Source organism: Staurois parvus, unplaced genomic scaffold, assembly GCF_062004578.1.
Source record: "Staurois parvus isolate SC_StPar_1 unplaced genomic scaffold, SC_StPar_1.0 ptg000719l, whole genome shotgun sequence".
In the NCBI taxonomy this organism is placed as follows: Eukaryota; Metazoa; Chordata; class Amphibia; order Anura; family Ranidae; genus Staurois; species Staurois parvus.
Window position 1 is genome coordinate 1,032,823 of NW_028318515.1, and position 19,019 is coordinate 1,051,841.

The 19,019-nt window shown below is 40.4% G+C and overlaps 1 protein-coding gene across 2 annotated transcripts in view; it reads right to left on the reverse strand.

The window, feature by feature from the left end:
• Nucleotides 1–19,019, reverse strand: part of KNTC1 (kinetochore associated 1) — a 306,855-nt gene that overhangs the window by 165,572 nt on the left and 122,264 nt on the right. For both annotated transcript variants that reach the window (XM_089653668.1, XM_089653667.1), the window contains exons 28-33: nucleotides 17,317–17,420; nucleotides 10,777–10,879; nucleotides 10,545–10,679; nucleotides 8,619–8,738; nucleotides 6,508–6,580; nucleotides 936–1,003 (exon numbers count right to left, since the gene is read on the reverse strand). In XM_089653668.1, coding sequence (XP_089509794.1) covers nucleotides 936–1,003; nucleotides 6,508–6,580; nucleotides 8,619–8,738; nucleotides 10,545–10,679; nucleotides 10,777–10,879; nucleotides 17,317–17,420 — 603 coding nt within the window. The remainder of the gene's footprint in view (nucleotides 1–935; nucleotides 1,004–6,507; nucleotides 6,581–8,618; nucleotides 8,739–10,544; nucleotides 10,680–10,776; nucleotides 10,880–17,316; nucleotides 17,421–19,019) is intronic.

Consider the following 19,019-nt stretch of genomic DNA (forward strand, 5'->3'; position numbering starts at 1 on the left):
TATCTCTAATAAAGTACTATTATTGTCACTTAATCAACTTAAATATTGTGACGTTATATTATTCCACTGTCCATCCACTTAAAGCGGAGCTCTACCCAAAAGGGGATGTTCCACTTTAAGGGCTCGTTCACACTAGGCTGTTTTGCCAACGCTTGCCAAACGCCCCTATAGCGTTTGGCAAGCGTTGGTCCGGTGTTTGCGGAGCGTTTTTAACGCTCGGCAAACGCTCCGCAAACGCCGCATGCGCGGTTTAGTGGCGGTTGCTAGGCGTTTGCCGAGCGTTAATAACGCCCCACAAACGCCTATAATGCATTTGAGTGGTGTTACCGCTCCGCAAACGCCCCGCAACCGCACCACAAACCCCGGCCGGGCGTTTGCGGAGCGGCACCATAGACGAGAATAGGAGGCTTCAAAGCCTCCTGACTCGACCAGAGGCGTCCGTTTTGCCGCGACGCAACGCGACGCAAACGCTCCTGTTAGAACAGCACCATGTGCTGTAATGTGCAGAGTTGGCAGAGGCGTTTGGGAAGCGGTAAAAACGCTTCCCAAACGCCTCTCTGCCGCCTGCACACAAGGCTAGTGTGAACGTAGCCTAAGGCCTCCTCCCCTGCTCCTGGTAAAGAAATGGCACTTTTGGGGAGGGGGTACCTGATTTTGACAGGAACCCATTCACACTTGCACTATGACCACCTAGGCAAATGGAAGCAGAAGTTCTTCTCCCCCCCCCCACCGTACACGCAGTCTTCTGGGACACGTGACAGGTCGCAGAAGACTGCGAGACCATTCACAATGCGCAGTACGGCTCGTGCATGTGCAATTAGCACTTGGCTGTGAAGTCGCAAGGTGTTCCCTCCAATAAAATAGGTTACTAAAATGACATATTGATATAACATATCAGTATATAATATAACTCAATATGATATACGAGGCCTTACCTGTAAACTAGAGATTGCTGCAAACATTTTTAAGTTGGTTTCAAAAATCTCTCTTTTTAAAGGATTATCTATAAAAAAAAAAAAAAAAAAAAAGGAAGGTTCAGTGATTTTAATAAAAACTACACACTGTATACAGAACAGGTTCAGCAGTTTATTTTCAGAACTGAAACATATCAGCTGGACAGAAAATATTTTTAGATAACAAAACCAATATATAAAAATAAGGATTCTTCCAGGTTTAAGGCTCCATACACAAGAGTGGTTTTTTTTTTCATTTTTTTTTAAGGCATTAAAAAAAAACCCGCTGGAATAAAGGTTGGGTAAAAATTGCTGGTAATAGTGTTTTTAGGAGCGTTTAGAAGTGTTAGCATTTTTACAAGTAGAAAAAAAAAAAAAAACACACGGCTAGGAGCATTTTACTAGCATTTTTTTCTGCTGGAAAAACACTTTGAAAAAAACTCTACAGAAAAAAAATTTTCTGCTCCTAAATGCTGAAGCTTGAAAAACGCTACTAGCCTAAAATAGTGTGCATGGACACATAGGATAACACGATTAGCTTCTAGGAGCAGAAAAAAATGCTGATAACAGCTTCTAGGAGTGCTAGTGTGCATGGAGCCCAAGTCTGGTTCCTGATGGGTATGAATCTGGGAACAAGGAATGTTCTTGACACAGACTTAAAGTGATTCATCTTTTTTTTAAGAAAAAAAAAACAAACATGTCTTTACTTAACTGCTGTGTGCAGTGGTTTTGCAGCCTGGATCCTCCTCTTCTCGGGTCCCGCAGGCTCTTCCCATCTGTTAGGTGCCCACACAGAAAGCAGCTTGCTATGGGGGGCACCCACAGCTCCGTGTGTCCATTCACACACGGAGCCGCGTTTCAGACCTGCCTCCTTGCTCTTCTCATTGGCTCACTGGCTGTGATTGACAGCAGTGGGAGCCAATTGTCTCAGCCAATGAGAAGAGGGAGTTCCAGGCTAGTCGAGACTCCACTGAACATCGCTGGATCGAGAGGAGGCTTAGGTGAGTATTACGGGGGCTGGGGGTGATGCTGCACACAGAAGGTTTTTTACCTTCATGCACAGAATGCATGGAGGTAAAAAACCTTGATCATTTAGAACTACTTTAACACATACACACATTTCTGAGCCGTTTATGGAACCCCATACATTTTGGTGCATTGAATTAAAAAATAAACTAGTAAAAAATATAGCTTTTCATTACCTGTCTACCCTCCAACATAAAAGTTTACATCTGTTTCTAAGGGGAAGTCTGAACGATATTAAAGTTATGAGCCCAACTTCCATAGTGCACAGAAAACAAGGACAGCCATCACGCACACTGTCAAAATCAGAACACATTTTCCACACTGCCCTTTTGATCACCAAAAGAACACTCATCCCACAGACATGTATAACACAAAACGAACATGCTCTCATGAAACCCCAGAATCTTTCCAATGACTTGTTTCACATTTATATAGTGGTGCTGTGCTACTGGTTTCAGAATTCCTTACTATAGCTGCTCTCTTAATGCATCATGTGGCTGCTAGAAAAACTGAAGGAATTCCGAAATTTTATTAAGTTAGGTTTTCAACAACATAAGTTAAATATTTAATTGGTGCATATGGGCTTGGACTTTCATGCATACATGGGGCTTTTATGGGCAGATTTGTTCTGATAGTGCTCATTTTGTCAGCTGCTTCAACTTTTGTAAAAACACCTTTGACTGTTTTTGATAGTTACATCAGTGGCATAGTAAAACTTCTCTTGGCCTGATGATATATGAATCATGGATTTGCCTACTCCACTTGGAGATATACAAATTGTAACCAATTAAGATTTTTCCTAAGAAAATATTAAAACATACCATTATGATATTTGAATTGATGTGTTCATGGGAAAAGGGAGAGTAGTTGCTTAAGCCAGGCCAGGCCACAGCTGTGTTGCCAAGGGTCCCAATAAAGTGGGTTCCTGTGCTGCGAAGCCTAAACATGATAGCCTGCTCACCACATTTCATTGCATTAACAGAATTCTTCGTTGAAGACACAGACTTTGTTCAGTTTAACAGAAAATTACTATTGAAGGCCAATAACACTTCAGTTTTGCATGCTTTTGTCAGGAATGGACTGGCCAGCAATGGTGGGACTCGCCTGCCTTATGGGCTGCAGTACCGGGGCTGGCCAGCGGGTGCTCCCAGCAATCAGAGACTCAACCTTGCAGCCAGCTAAACACCTGAAACTGCTTATACTGGTGTATTTAAGGGATGGCCAGACCTGCAGACTCTGCCTTGGTGTGTGTTTCTCCTGGGCCCTGTATCCTGTTCCTGCTCCCTGTTCCTGTTCCTGTTTGATTCGTTGCTGACCCTGCTCTGATCCCTGGCTTGTCTGACCATTCTCCTCTGCCTGACCCTCTGTACCACGCCGCCCGCTACCTGCTGAACTTGGCTTGTGACCCCGACCATTCTCCGCTTGCTCCCCCTGTACCTACCTGCCCGATTGATATTGACCCGGCCTGCCTGACGACGCTTGCATTGTATGTACTGTCATCTGTGGGTGGTTGGTTTGGTTTGTTTGCACTGTGTTATGTTTTAGTATTGCACTGCGTTTATGTTTGTATTGTTAGTGTTAATAAATTATATTGTTTATAACATATCTGAAGTCTGCGTTTCCCTGCGTCAGTCACACACCTCTGGTCATACCCGGGAGCCCTGACAGCTTTTGAGCAAGCTGAATCACATTCCATGAAAACCAGCTGCCATTACCAAGGCTAAAAAAATGACATGCTCTGCCGATGGATTCTACATAATAGCTAAACAAAATATTTCATAGTGCAATTTCAACAATATAACATCTTGTTATGGCCATATGGGCAGGAACATAGCTGAAAGCCAAACAATGTAGGAATATACAGGAACAGGAAAAAATTAGCCTGTCTTCACCAGGCACATCTAAAATATGGGTTAGCAGTTATCAGGGTAACCAACAAATAATTTTTTTACACCATTGCTTTTTGGCTTCTGGGGTACACTTGCATACCATACCATCACTAAGACAGCAATACTGACATAACATTTAATTTTGTAATGGAGATTTACATTAAGAAAAAGTGGTTTTATTAGTACCTTTCAAAAGTTGTGAGAAAAAAAAAAAAACACTACACCCTAAAATTTCCATTGTATTTTCTTTCCCTTTCTAAGATATAATTTCCTCATTTTGTGTGACACTCTGTGTCTTCCCCTACAAGGCACACACGGAGGCTAAGAAAAGCTAATATTCCTTTTGATTACCTTAAACATTTCTATATCAAGTCTACTTCTTATTGTATTGCCTCAGTATTCTACATGAACTAAGGACATTTGTGGATTCCAAGTGTTTGGTGCACTCAGCTATCTGATGAAGAATGTATGGCTGTCAATACATTTAGATTTACCAAAACCATAAATGAGGTCAAACCTAAACACTTTCAATTGTATGCAATCAGGCAGGCCTTTGCACTACATAGTTGAAGGTAAATCGAAAGGACATTGATTAAGAAAATGTTATAACGTATGGCCAGCTTAAGCAGTGATTGTCTCTGCTATAATAAGGCCAGGTATAGAGGTCTCAGGAAGGGACAGTCATTATTACAACATTATTACAACAATTGGTGTCAGAATAGTCAAAATGAATGGAATTCCATTTGTTTTCAGTATGCGTATATGCCTTAACTGCAATCAGGCTTAGCGTCACTATCATTCACAAAGCATGCTCTTTGTGAATGGGCACATGGTCACATAGGCTTCGTGCATTTTTCCCCAAGAGTGTTTTGCATGGTTTCACTTCATCTTTTCATCGGCCAGCCTGAATCTCTGTTCATTTTCTTAAAGAGACTGTATCCATTTTCAACAAAAAGTGGAGACAAGGCTCCATGGACTCATCCATTGAGGAATCAAAAGTACATCATGCTTCTGATCACACAGTAATACAGAAAGCAGATTCCATAGATTTTGCAGAGCAGAATGTAAGACCCTAACGAACAAAACCAACTCAAAAGCTTAGAGAAAACAATGAGACAAGAGACGAGTTCTTCTGCAATTTGAAAGACCTATGGGACAGAACTACACTGCATGTCAGTTGTTTCACAAATGCTAAGATGCAGGGCAGTCCAAGCAACCAATCACCAGCTTGCATATGAGTAGTGTCATGAGGAAGGATAAGTACTGTAATTTGTTTGGGGGCTGAGTACAGTAATGTGGGGAAGGGTGGACAGGTGGGCTGAGGACAATAATATGGGGGCAGCTGAGTACTGCAATTGGGATGGGAGGGGGGGAGGGCTGAGGACCAAAATGGAGTGCTTTGAAGATAGTAATGCAGGGGAACCCAGTACTAATGAGGAGGGCGGACAGTAAAGTGGGGGAAGGGAGTACAGCAATGGGGGGTGCGGAGGACAGTAATGTGGGGGAGCAGAGTACAGTAGTGGGGGATGCTGAGGACAGTAATGTGGGGGGGGGGGGATGAGGACAGTACTGTTGGAGGGGGTTGCTTTTAATGGGCTGCACTGCCCATGAGCAATGCAGGGAAACGAATTCCTGACTTTTTTTTTTTTTTTTTTGATCGTGCAGTACCAAGCTGCATGGTGCTGCAGGACCATGTGGTTTGGAGCACACATGTGCTAAAGTGTAGAGAGTTCCTCATGGTGCAATTTCACCAGCTGCAGAGATAGGAACGCCTAGGAGGAGAGGGTGTTGTGATGTGAGGGATCTGAGTCATATCACAAACATACGAGTCAGACCTCTGCTGGAACTAAAATTTACTAAAACAGACCTTCTTGATTTTTAATTTAGTACCCTTGCACTAGACAAAAAGTTTGACAACCTCAGGGGAATGTGTCAAAAACATTCAGCCAAACTTGAACTGTATGCCGCTCCCTTGTATTTAACAGTGTCTTGTTGCATTATACATTTTTTTTTTTTAGTCTTTCAGATTTTCAAAACTGATACAGCAAACTTCACTTGTTTATATGTATTTTTATAATGGTCATTATGCAATTAATATATAGTGGTATCTGACAATACCAGACAGAGTGTGCTGCCTCCAGCAGTATGAAATAATGCAGTTGCATTTGTGTGTATAAGCTGTGCTGTTTTCTACTTAATTGCTTTTATTATGCGATCACCTTGTGACTTTTTATATTAAAGGTTATTTCCACTCCCTTTCCATTAAATAATTTCCTCTTTTGTGAGTTTTTGTATCTTCCCCTACAAGGAACACAAGGAGGCTAAGAAAAGCTAATACTCCTTTTGACTTCTATACCAAGTCTACCACATCTTATTGTATTGCCTAAGCGTTTTGCATGCAATAAAGACATTTGGGATTCCAAGTGCTTGGGGAGTTCAACTTTCTAACAAAGAATGCCTGAGGTGATTGTCTCTACAATATTCAGGTCAGGTATAGAGGTCCCTCGAAAAGAATTAGTCACTTTTACAACTGGAGTAAGAGTAATAACTACAAACATTTAAAATTCTAAATTTTAAAAACTACTGTAATTTAACACAGAGCAGATGATTTGTCTATAAAAACTAATAGCACAACACACCTTTAATAATGCACAAACTGAACTTGAGAATGTCCACAAGTGTTCTTGCAATCCTTTTCTGATCTTCTTTTAACTGAAACAAATTTTCATAAACAAAACCTTATCAACAGAAAACAGCTTCACTGTACAATTGTTGAATGTGTAAGTCAAAATTGCTAAAGGATTTTTACGCAAATGTTGTCCTCGTGTATGATACTGTAATTGTGGATGACACCTTAGAATGAAAGCCAGAGAAGAATGGTTCAAATAGTACAGTAGTGTGCAAAAGTTTTAGGTAAGTATGAAGAAATGCGGTAAAGTAAGAATACTTTCAAAAATATATATTTTAATTCCTTGCAATCTGGAATTAAAAGCACTGCTCCAAGTGCCATCAAAGCTGCCTGGGTGGTCCACTACTTTAAAGGAACACTGGCCTCAGAAATGCTCATCCAAACAGCATATCGAAGTGTGCAGTGGGAAGACGCCACACACCGACAGCTCAGTGTGTGGTAAACTGTGAAGAGGGTCCTCAGCCTTAGCTCCTCCTGAGATCACACACCACCCCCCTTCCCAACACGTTTCACCCCAACCCTGGGGCTTAGTCAGAGGTGAGCCCCCCACCTTTACATTGCACTTTGATATAAATTTTAATTGTTTATTTTATCAATTTACAAAATGCAAATGTGCTAAGGTGAGATTGTAGAAGACAGTTTCATGTCACAGGTCATAAACCATGGAAAGACTGAGCCCAGCAAAAAGACAAGTTGGTTATACTGCATTAGCAATGTCTCTCCCAGGCAAAGCTTTTAAAGCAGACTGGGGTTTCAAGATGGGCTGTTCAAGTTCTATTGAAGAAGCACAAAGAAACTGTCAACGTTGAGGACCACAGAGGCAGTGGTCGGCCAAGGAAACTTAATACAGCAGATAAAAGACACAACATGCTTACTTCCACATAGGAATATGTCCAGCAGTGCCATCAGCACAGAACTGGCAGAAACCAGTGGGACCCAGGTACACCCATCTACTGTCCGGAGAAGTCTGGCCAGAAGTGGTCTTCATGGAAGAATTGAACTTAAAAAGCCATACCTCCGACATGGAAACAATTCATTCTGCAGCAGGACAAGGACCCCAAGTACCAATGACATTTACAATCTTATTCGTTAAGAAGAACAAGGAGTTCATGAAGTGATTGTTTGGTCCCCACAGAGCCCTGATCTCAACATCATTGAGTCTGTCTGGGATTACATGGAGAAATAGAAGGATTTGAGGTAGCCTACATCCACAGAAGAGCTGTGGTTGGTTCTCCAAAATCTCTGGAACAACCTACCTCCCGAGTTCCTTCAAAAACTGTGTGCAAGTGTATCTAGAAGAATTGATGCTGTTTTGAAGGCAAATGGTTGTTACACCAAATATTGTTTTGATTTTCTCTTCTGTTCATCTACTTTCCTTTTGTTAATTGGTAAAAAAATTAAATATCAAACTATTTCTGAAAGCAATCTTAATTTACAACATTTTTCCACACCTGCCTAAAACTTTTGCACAGTAGTTGTAAACATACAATGTCATAGAAACACTTCCTAATACAGTTATAATTATGCAGCTGCCAAAACTGCTTTGCTTGGGCTCAAATTATTTTTCTTACTTTTTATAAAAGGTTAAATGTTCTGTCATGTGACCATGCAACTCTTCTTCCTGATAGTGGGGGATGGGGTTACAGGACGCTGTGCAGGCACACACTGTGCCTGTATACCATAGTCTGTTCAGCCTGAGACAAAATGCAAGCTGTGTATGGTTTAGGGTGTGGTGACAAACTACCCAATAAAGGCACACTGTGTGTCTGCACAGTGACCTGTACCTCTGAAAGGCCACCTAAAATATGAAAACTGACCTCACTAACACAGATCAGCTTATGTACTTTGTGTGGTCAGTTTAAAACAAGGAATAAACGTGACTGGCAGGATCAACCAGGTACTTCAGGTGGAAGAAGTACATGAAAATGAGAGACTATGACAGGAAAAAAAATATTTAGGGTAACATACACGTTAACAAACCACATAAATTAGTGAAAAATACTGTTATAGCTTGATGACAAAAAAATAACTTAAAAAGTTAATTATATTCTTTAATAATACCTCCTCACAAGTGCCTGGACTCTCCTGTAATGCTATTCTGGCCCACAGAGACAGACGCTCAACTGTAATTTCTGCTTCGGATGAAGAAATAGACTTCAAAAGATTCAAGCATTCATCGCACTGTGGATGCATTATTTCCCAAAGAAAGAAAAATAAATATCTACAAATATGTAATAATTATAAAGAGCAGATTGCCAACATTGAAGGCTTGTTTACACATTTTCATTAACAATGAGTTTTTTCTACCATAACAAAAATTAAACAGTCTATTTCCATTTTTCCATTTGTGTTTTAAAAAGCTCCGAAATATTCTAGTGTTGGAAATGACTTACTTTTAATAAACTCTTATTGCAGCAAAACATTGCCCTTCTACAAAGTATGTGACAAAATGGCATTGCAGAGGAACTAGGATCAGCATATTTCACTAATGAATCAAAAAAAAAAAAAAAAATCAGGAGCAGCGTGATTTTTAGGTTAGCTATGTATGACTGAAATTTTTGTATGTCAACAGGCTTATTGATGTCTCAGTTCCCCCATCCCCAAAAGATTATATGATGATTGCGGTTGTGTCTGGAAGGAAGCTGGGGCCCAGGGAGTAGGCTTAGCACATAAATTTGGCACCTGCTTTTCCTCCACGTAGAGGAAATGCAAGTAAAATGACAATTTATACACAGATGTTTACCTGTCTGAAATTTGAAGTGATTCAAGGTAGAAGTAATTTCTATACAGTTTGAAAGTGTGTGGCTTCCAACCTGTTCTTCTGCATCCAATGCCTAACATTGACTAAAACATATCATGCAGGTTAAAACCATTATCCTTTTACTGAATTAACGAATAGCAGCCATATTTTTCAAACGCCATTTCATATCTATGGCTAGCCTTTGTTTGGAAAAAATATAATTAAAAAGATTTAAGTAATTTTAATCTTGATTTAAAGTTGGTTTTCAACTGGTTGAGGAAAATGTACATGTGATATTTATAATAAAAGGAAAACTTCTGGTGACACCCAGGGTTTCCCTTCAATTTGGAGGGATTTACTCTCACTTCCTGTTTTGTCTATAAAAAGGGAATGAAGGAAAATCTCCTCAATGGGACACAGAAAAAATAAATCTGACAGGGTTTATATCCCTTCCTTACGCTATCCCAAATTAAAAAAAGAAAACAAACAAAAAAGAGTGTTGCCTTTAAAGTGACTTGCAAGCCTTATTCATAACAATTGAAAACCTAAATTTACATGTATTTGTAGCATTAATTTTAAAACTAAACGCCAAGCAGGCAGCTAAATAGTTACAATAAATATGGGTATTGGTTCACGAGCCAAAGAATATCTACATCTGTTCAGACAATCATGAGGTCCAGTAAATGTTGCCAGACAGAACATTCAAGATTCTGAACCTCTTCTGCAACAGCAGCACAGTTTGGTAAAAACACAACCCTATACTTACTGACCAGATAGTGAGGCTGCAGCATGATAATAAGTTCTATGCTCTCAATTCCAGTTAGCATGTGCACAACAACAGTCAGAAGAGGAAAATGCATGGCCCTCCTTAAGCAATAACTCACTAACAAAACATTTAATGAAAAATACAGTTTCTCTTTTCCATGAGTGAGAAGAAATTTTATAACACTGAAGCAGTCCATAATACCGGTCAACTTGTATATATATTAAGAGTTTGATACTGTATTTCAACGTTTGGGGATCCCCATTCCAAAATAAGAGATACTACCTGCTTAGGATCCAAATCTAACAAACAAATGCATGTATAGGTAAAGCAACATGTTGTTTTTGCAGTTGCTTAGTACTATTCAACTTTCTCCACCTCAAATCTACTTTTTTGACAACTTTCTTATAAGCAGATTTTATTGAACATTCAATGTTTGTTAAATATACTTCGTAATTAATATTCGTAAAAACAGAACACATACCCTGTTCATATAAATTAGCTGCACAAGCCTAAAGATGTACAACTCTACTGTGGGCAGCTGATATGCTTTAGCAATTTTCAAAGCATCTTCCAATGATGAAGGGGAATCTTGCTTTAAGATGTATTTGATTAGGCCCTTCAATAAAAGAATAACATTATTTTGGATAAAAAAGTAAATTTGAAGACTATCAGCAGTAACAGTGCAACTCTCTATGCTTTAATTAGTTGCTCACCATTATATTTTTGTCATGTGGAAAATTAAATGCCCTTATCCCATAGCCACGCAAAAGGTTGTTCATCTCCATAAGTCGGTAGCTTTCCTGCAGTAACTTTACCCTAACAAAAATAAAATACAATAAAAATATGACAAAAATAATTGCTTTGACACGATATGCTATTACCAAGTTGTACTGCAGGCGCATATTATCATTAACAAGTTCCCACCGAGCCTATAGTAGAATGACGGCCGGGTGGGAGTGCTCCCGTTTTGGGTGGATGTCATATGACATCCTCCCAGGATCGCGCCCCATGGACCACGCTGCAACATGATCTGTCACCTGCTGTGACCACTGGACATAGCCGATGACAGATCACATGACAACTGTACACAATAGATGGTTTCTATTCATTACTATTGTGTTGATCTCTGCGACTGGTCACAGTGATCACATGGTATGGACAGATAAAATTACAGACCATCTATACCATGTGTGGACAATCACAGCTAATCACAATAGCACACACTAAATGAATGGATTTCATTCAGAAAAAATGGTTGCTTATAACAGTGAGTATCACTGTTAGAAGTGCTCATAGTGTATTTAAAAAAAAAAAAATCCTGATCAACTCCCCAGAGTAGTACAGTGTTACTATGGTAACACTATTGCTCTGGTCACAATATATATATAAAAAAAAAAAAAAAAAAAAAAGAAATAAAAAGGAACCTTGAAAAAAGAAAAATTAAAAATGTGATAAAAATTTCATTTGGGTAGTGTTGCATGACTGTGCAATTGTCATTCAAAGTGATAGTGCTGTGTTGGCCTGTGCAGGAAGGGAAAGCGTCTGGTATTGAAGTGGTTAAAGTGTATGCATAGGAAAAATAAACAAAAATATATGAAGTACATCTCCGCAGCACAAATAAACATTCTTTTTGTTCTAAATGCTACAAGTACAGAAAAGAACTTGTATAACCTGAAAGAACTTTAATAAGCTAAAATTTCCTGACGTAAAATGACCTTCTTTATAGCACTGAAATCCCAAGCAGTGCCATCAGATCTACAAAAGACTCCCAAAGGATAGAGAGCCAGCAGGAAAGGAGTACACCACTACCATTGAGCGTATCCAAAAATAGTACATGGATTATTCTTTATATCAAAAACTGAAAATTAAATTGTCTACACAAAAATATGACCATCTGTATATCACACACCAAGATAACCACCCAGTGCCATTACTAATTTAAAAACATTGACGGCAATACCAGTTCACGGGAAATATTCCACTTTAACTAGATATGGCAGAAAAAAAATCCTTCAAAAAGAAGGGGGTATTATCCAACGAGAACAGGAGACAAATCCAATCCTGCAGAATGTTGATTTGTAACTGATCATCTTACCATTAGTCCTACAGCAGTGCAGTTTGCTTTATTATGGTTACTGGATTAGATGTATGCAAATATACCAGTATTGCCATTAATGTTTTTAGTTTAGGGTTTGCATAGGGTGTTTATCATGGTGTGGTATACAGGCACACTTGTACAGTTGCAAGAAAAAGTATGTGAACCCCTTGGGATTACGTGGAGTTTTGCATGAATTGGGCATAAAATGTGCTCTGAACGTCATCTAAGTCACAACAATAGAAGAACACAATCTGCTGAACATAATACTACACAAACAGTAGATGTTGCCATGGTTTAATTGCACATAACATGTAAACATTCACAGTGCAGGGAGGAAAAAGTATGTGAGGCCCTAGCTTAATGACTTCTACCAGAGCTAATTGGAGCCAGGAGTGAGCCAACCTTGACTCCAATCAGTGTGATGTTATTGGATGTGTTGCTGACAGCTCTCCTGCCCTTAAAAAACACACACCTGTTTTGGGTTTACTGGTTTCAAGAAGCACTGTCTGATGTGAACCATGCCTCGCAGAAAAGAGCTCTCAGAAGACCTACGATCAAGAATTGTTGACTTGCATGAAGCTGGAAAGGGTTACAAAAGTATCTCCAAAAGCCTTGATGTTCATGTGTCCACGGTAAGACAGACTGTCTACAAATGGAGAAAGTTTAGCACTGTTGCTACTCTCCCTAGGCGTGGTCGTCCTGTAAAAATGACTGCAAGAGCACAGCGCAGAATGCTGCATGATGTAAAGAAGAATCCCAGAGTGTCAGCTAAAGACCTACAGAAATCTCTGGCACATGCTAACATTTTTGTTGACACATCTACAATAAGGAAAACATTAAACAAGAATGGAGTACATGGAGGACACCACGGGGGAAGCCATTGCTGTCCAAAAAGAATATTGCAGCACATTTGAAGCTTGCAAAAGAGCATCTGGATGTTCCACAGCACTACTGGCAAAATATACTGTGGACAGATGAAACCAAGATTGAGTTGTTTGGGAAGAACACACAACACTATGTGTGGAGAAAAAAAGGCACAGCACACCAACATCAAAACCTCATCCCCACTGTAAAACATGGCGGAGGGAGCATCATGGTTTGAGGCTGCTTTGTCGCCTCAGGGCCTGGACGGATTGTTGTCATTGATGGGAAAATGAATTCCAGAGTTTATCAAGACATTTTGCAGGAAAACGTACGACCATCTGTCCGCCAACTGAAGCTCCGCAAAGGATGGGTGATGCAACAGGACAATGACCCAAAGCATAAAAGTAATTCAACAAAACAATGGCTGCAACAGCACAGAAAACGCCTTCTGGAGTGGCCCAGTCAGAGTCCTGACCTCAACCCGATTGAAATGCTGTGGCATGACCTTAAGAGAGCGATTCACACCAGACGTCCCAAGAATATTGCTACACTGAAACAGTTTTGTGAAGAGGAGTGGTCCAAAATTACTCCAGATCGTTGTGCAGGTCTGATCTGCAACTACAGGAAACGTTTGGTTGAGGTTATTGCTGCCAAAGGAGGGTCAACCAGTTATTAAGTCCAAAGGTTCACATACTTTTTCCTCCCTGCACTGTGAATGTTTACATGTTATGTGCAATTAAACAATGGCAACATCTAATGTTTGTGTAGTATTATGTTCAGCAGATTGTGTTCTTCTATTGTTGTGACTTAGATGACGTTCAGAGCACGTTTTATGCCCAATTCATGCAAAACTCCACGTAATCCCAAGGGGTTCAGATACTTTTTCTTGCAACTGTAGATATACAGATAGTTTTATCAACATGGAGAGACAAGTTTATTTTTAATTTTTACATTTAAAAAAAATATACTGTTTTTGGCTACGTTCAGTGGTAGAGGTGTACTCATTTCCTGCTGTCTGTTTACCTATTCTTTGAGAGTCTTTTTGGATATACTGAATTTATTGGCTGGTGGCCCAAACTGATGGGGAATCTATATGGCAGAATAAATTATAAAAATGTAAATATAAATGAGCTTATATTATTTACAAAAAGTATTGTCAGCTCTGCCGCTCTCCTGCTATCCTCCCCCTCTCTATAGAGGAGGAAGGCTGAAAAACTGCCTGGGATTTTAAACTATATGTGAACCCTTACCTCGTAAAAAAATCTATTTAGTTTAAAATGGAAATGTAAGGCAAAAAGATTTTTGTGTGTGTACACAGACAATAAATACTTATTTCTTTTTTTTATAAGAAGACCTCTGTTCTTCTTATAAAAGCTGCATAAGGAACTTGGTGAGCTGTGGGTGAAGGCTGCAGGGACGTGACAACAGGAAGCAGAGTAAAAGCAGTACAACGATCTTCCCAGTGAAGAGCTGTGAGGGCATGTCAGCAGAAGTCTGACCAATGGAGTACAGGCAGGCTGTACTACCAAGTAAAAGGCAAAGAAGAAAATTGACTACACTGGTCTGGATGTTTCAATGCCTTGCATGGCCAGTTTGAAACAGGAGGGCAAGGGGACTGGAAGGGTCACACCAAGGAAGCAAAGCAAAGAGCAAGAATTTTTTCATAAAAGTGAATCGTACAACAGATACCTATCAGGAATATAAAATGTTGGGGTAACATACACTTTAGGTGCAGCTGAGACAGTTTCCAGCTCAACACAGGACATTAGGTCAATGGATTTCTTGTAAATCAACCAGTATTTTTCTATACCAGCAGTGTGAGAAAGACAAAACATGGGAAAACTGTCATGTACTGAGGAGGTTCACTACATGTGTTTATTTTTTAATTTTGTCCCAATGCACACTTTATATCATAGTTAAATGACAATTAAAAACACAAACTTAATTCCACCAATGTCCCTCACAAACTTGCTTGTTAAAGCTGAATTCCAGGTATGTTTTTTACATGGTTACATTGGTCAGCTTGGACCAACGTAAACATGCATATGCATACCTGTCTGTTGTGATAGCAGAGAATCACTACAGTGATAGCCGCTGTCTTCTAGGTCCCTTGCCAAGTAGTATCCCTGCACATAGTAAATTAAAGAGGGGGGGGGGGGTCACTCACTCAGCAAAAACACCATGCACAGTACATACATAATACCTTGTATTCTCCTCGAATAAAAGCAGGGCATTCTCTGATTGGATAAGCTGAATTTCAGTAAAGCATTATACATGTCAATGTGCAGTAATGCAGAACCTCAGAATGTAGAAAAACTTAAAGAATGCATGAAGCAGAAGGTAAAACTGTTTTGACCTTTTTGAAAATACTATTAGATAATTTTATTGTTCAAATCAGTCTCAACCAAAGAAATAAAGGTACTCTTTGTGTAAACTGTGAAATGTTCTCAGAGGGTTGAAAGTGGAATTTGCTAAATCTGGTGCAGCTGTGCATGGTAGCTAAAACTTCTAACTTCAGTTTGTTCAATTAGACTTCGACAAAAAACAAAAAAAATTTGTAAATCAACCCCAGACTGTCTTTGTGGCCTAGCAGCCACATTGATGCTCCCACTTTTATTTTCTCTTTCATTTTCCTCCAACTTGGTAAATGAGCTCAGACATGTATTACAAGCTCAATAACCCTTTTTAGCCTAGATTCAGATTATATTGCCAAAAGTATTGGGTTGCCTGCCTTTACACACACATGAACTTTAATGGCATCCCAGTCTTAGTCTGTAGGGTTCAATACTGAGTTTGCCCACCCTTTGCAGCTCTAACAGCTTCAACTCTTATGAGAAGGCTGTCCACAAGGTTTAGGAGTGTGTTTATGGGAATGTTTTATCATTCTTCTAGAAGTGCATTTCTGAGGTGAGGCACCGACGTTGGACAAGAAGGCCTGGCTCAGTCTCCGCTCCAATTCATCCCAAAGGTGTTCTATCAGGTTGAGGTCAGGACTCTGTGCAGGCCAGTCAAGTTCTTCCATCCAAACTCGCTCATCCATGCCTCTATGGACCTTGCTTTGTGCACTGGTGCGAAGTCATGTTAGAACAAGTCGGGCCATCCCCAAACTGTTCCCACAAAGTTGGGAGCATTATATTGTCCAGAATGTCTTAGTATGTTGACATCTGAAGTGTTCCCTTTACTGGAAATAAGGGGCCAAGCCAAAACCCTGAAAAACAACCCCACACCATAAATTCCCCTTACACCAAACTTTACACTTGGCACAATGCAGTCAGGTAAGTACCGTTCTCCTGGCAACCGCCAAACCCAGACATGTCCATCAGACTGCCAGACAGGGAAGCATGATGTGTCACTCCAGAGAACACGTCTCCACTGCTCTAGAGTCCAGTGGCAGAGTGCTTTACACCACTGCATCCTACGCTTTGCATTGCACTTGGTGATGTAAGGCTTGGACGCAACTGCTCGGAAACCCACGGAAACCCATTCCATGAAGCTCTCTATGCACTGTTGTTTTAATCTGAAGGCCACATGAAGTTTGGAGGTCTTTCGGTATTGACTGTGCAGACAGTTGGCGACTTCTGCGCTCTGTGCTCTTTAGCATATGCTGACCTCACTCCGTCGTTTTACGTGGCCTACCACTTCATGGCTGAGTTGCTGTTTTACCCCAGTTGCTTCCACTTTGTTATAATGCCACTAACAGTTGACTGTGGAATGTTTAGTAGCAAGGAAATTTCACAGACGGACTTATTGCACAGGTGGAAACTGATAATGGTACCACGCTTGAATTCGCTGAGCTCCTGAGAGCGACCCATTCTTTCACAAATGTTTGAGGAAGCAGTATGCATGCCTAGGTGCTTGATTTTATACACCTGTGGCCATGGAGATGATTGGAACACATGAATCCAATGATTTGGAGGGGGTGTCCCAATACTTTTGGCAATATAGTGTATCTCCAAGTGCCTCTGCGCATGCATGTCATGAGTATAGCAACCTATTCATGTGTATAGGCTGCTGTACATGTGAGAAATGCAGGGAATGAAGTCTCCAAGCCTTTTTTAAAAACGAGCAGCATGGAACTGCATTGTACTGATGCATGAGAGTGTCAAAAATTATTGGCACCTTCGTGTATCTGCTAAAGAGCAGGGCATTTTTGTGCAGGTCGGGAAAACGCACGATTATGAACATGTTCCCGATCCGCACATATGTGCACCTAGGCTTTTTGTTCATTTAGGACATTTTAAAATACATTTTATAGTAATTATATACATGGGTGTGGATATTCTTTTCTTACTTGGGATGATCCATCTCTAGATGTTGTTTGACAAGCTGCTCTACTGCATCACTCCATGGAACCACAGCACCATACATTATTTGAAGGACAGCATCAAATATTAACTGTAAAGATACATGTATGATTTCACAAAAAAATTAGCTTAAAATGAAGCATACAGGATTTGCTTACAAGGAATATATACTGGTTTTGCAAGTTTCCTTTATTATGGAGAGGACAAAAAACAACAGGATTTTTTAATTACCTTTAAAAAACATTTTTGGAAATGCAGCACAGGACACGGGCAGATTTAGTGAACACTGGGTTATAGACAGGTACCTTCAGGTGATTGGACACTTGCAAAAAAAAAAAAACCTGAGGATTCTGCACAATCCCTCCCACTCCCAGCAATCCTCAGTTTTTTAGCAAGCATTAGGACGACTACAGAGGGAGGGTGTCTTGTGTCCTGTACTACATTCAAAGAAATAGATTTTACAGACAAAAATGAAAAAAAATTCTTGCTTATACATTACAGGAAACAGGCAGATTTAGAGAAGACTGGAACGATGAAGGGAAGGCAACAAAATTAACTCAAAGGGCCCCTACAGCAACTATAAAGGATCCAGCACCCATGTCAAACAGCAGTTTGAAAAGCTGCATCAGCCAAAGCCTGAACATGCACCTAATCAAACTTTGTGAATGTGTTAACCGAACACCAGGTAATAGCCTTACAAATCTGCAATGCAGAAACCGCATGCTGAAATGCCCAGTAAGCACTTATGGATCCAGTAGAATGAGCCATTACCAGCAAAGAAAGAACCCTTATTCTTGTCCCAATAACCCAGAGCCACAACTTGACAAGTACACCTAGCCAGGCTGGATCGAGATGCAGGGAGCCCCCTGCAAGATCTCCCAAGGAGCATCAAGAGACAATTAGCCTACCTCGCATCCTCATCTTTAATGAGATAAACAGCTCAAATCAAATTCAGAGAGTGAAGCACCACCTCCCAGGGAGTTTCTGATTAAGAAGAAAAGATGGTAGTACAAAGTTCTGATAGAGGTGAAAAGAAGACACCACCTTAGGCAGAAAAGAGACCTTAGGCTGTTGGACAATGTTATACTTATGAACCACCAGAAAGGACTCCGTACAAAATAAGGAAGCCAGCTCTGACACCCTCCTGGCACAGGTGATATCAATCAAGAAAACCACTTTACAAGAAGGGTCAGACAAAGATAGCGCTCTAATGGGCTCAAAAGGAGGAGCTTGCATTGCCAAAAGCATGATACAAGTCCCAAGGCAGCACCAGAGAGTGTCTAGGAGGAACAATACGAGTGATCCCTTGTACAAAAGCCTTCGCCAGAGAGATCCAGCTATTGAAAAAAAACTGCCAAATCTGATATCTGGCCCTTGATTGTACTCAGGATAAAATGCAGATCTAGCCCCCAACAGTAGACATCCCATGGAATGTTAGCGAGGACTAACTTTCCACTGTGCGCACCAGGCAAAATGCATCTTCCAGGTAGTGATAAACTTTGCGACAGGACATTTTTCTGGCACTCAAAAGCATAGCTTTAACTGCTTTAGCCAGACCTCTATCTTTCAGGACTTGTGCTTCAACAGTCAAGTCGTCAAAGCCAGCTTTCAAGAAGCAGGATGGAACACTGGACCCCGAGACAAGAGATCCAGGCAGCCTTGTCATGGCCAAAGAATGTCTGCCAGAAGC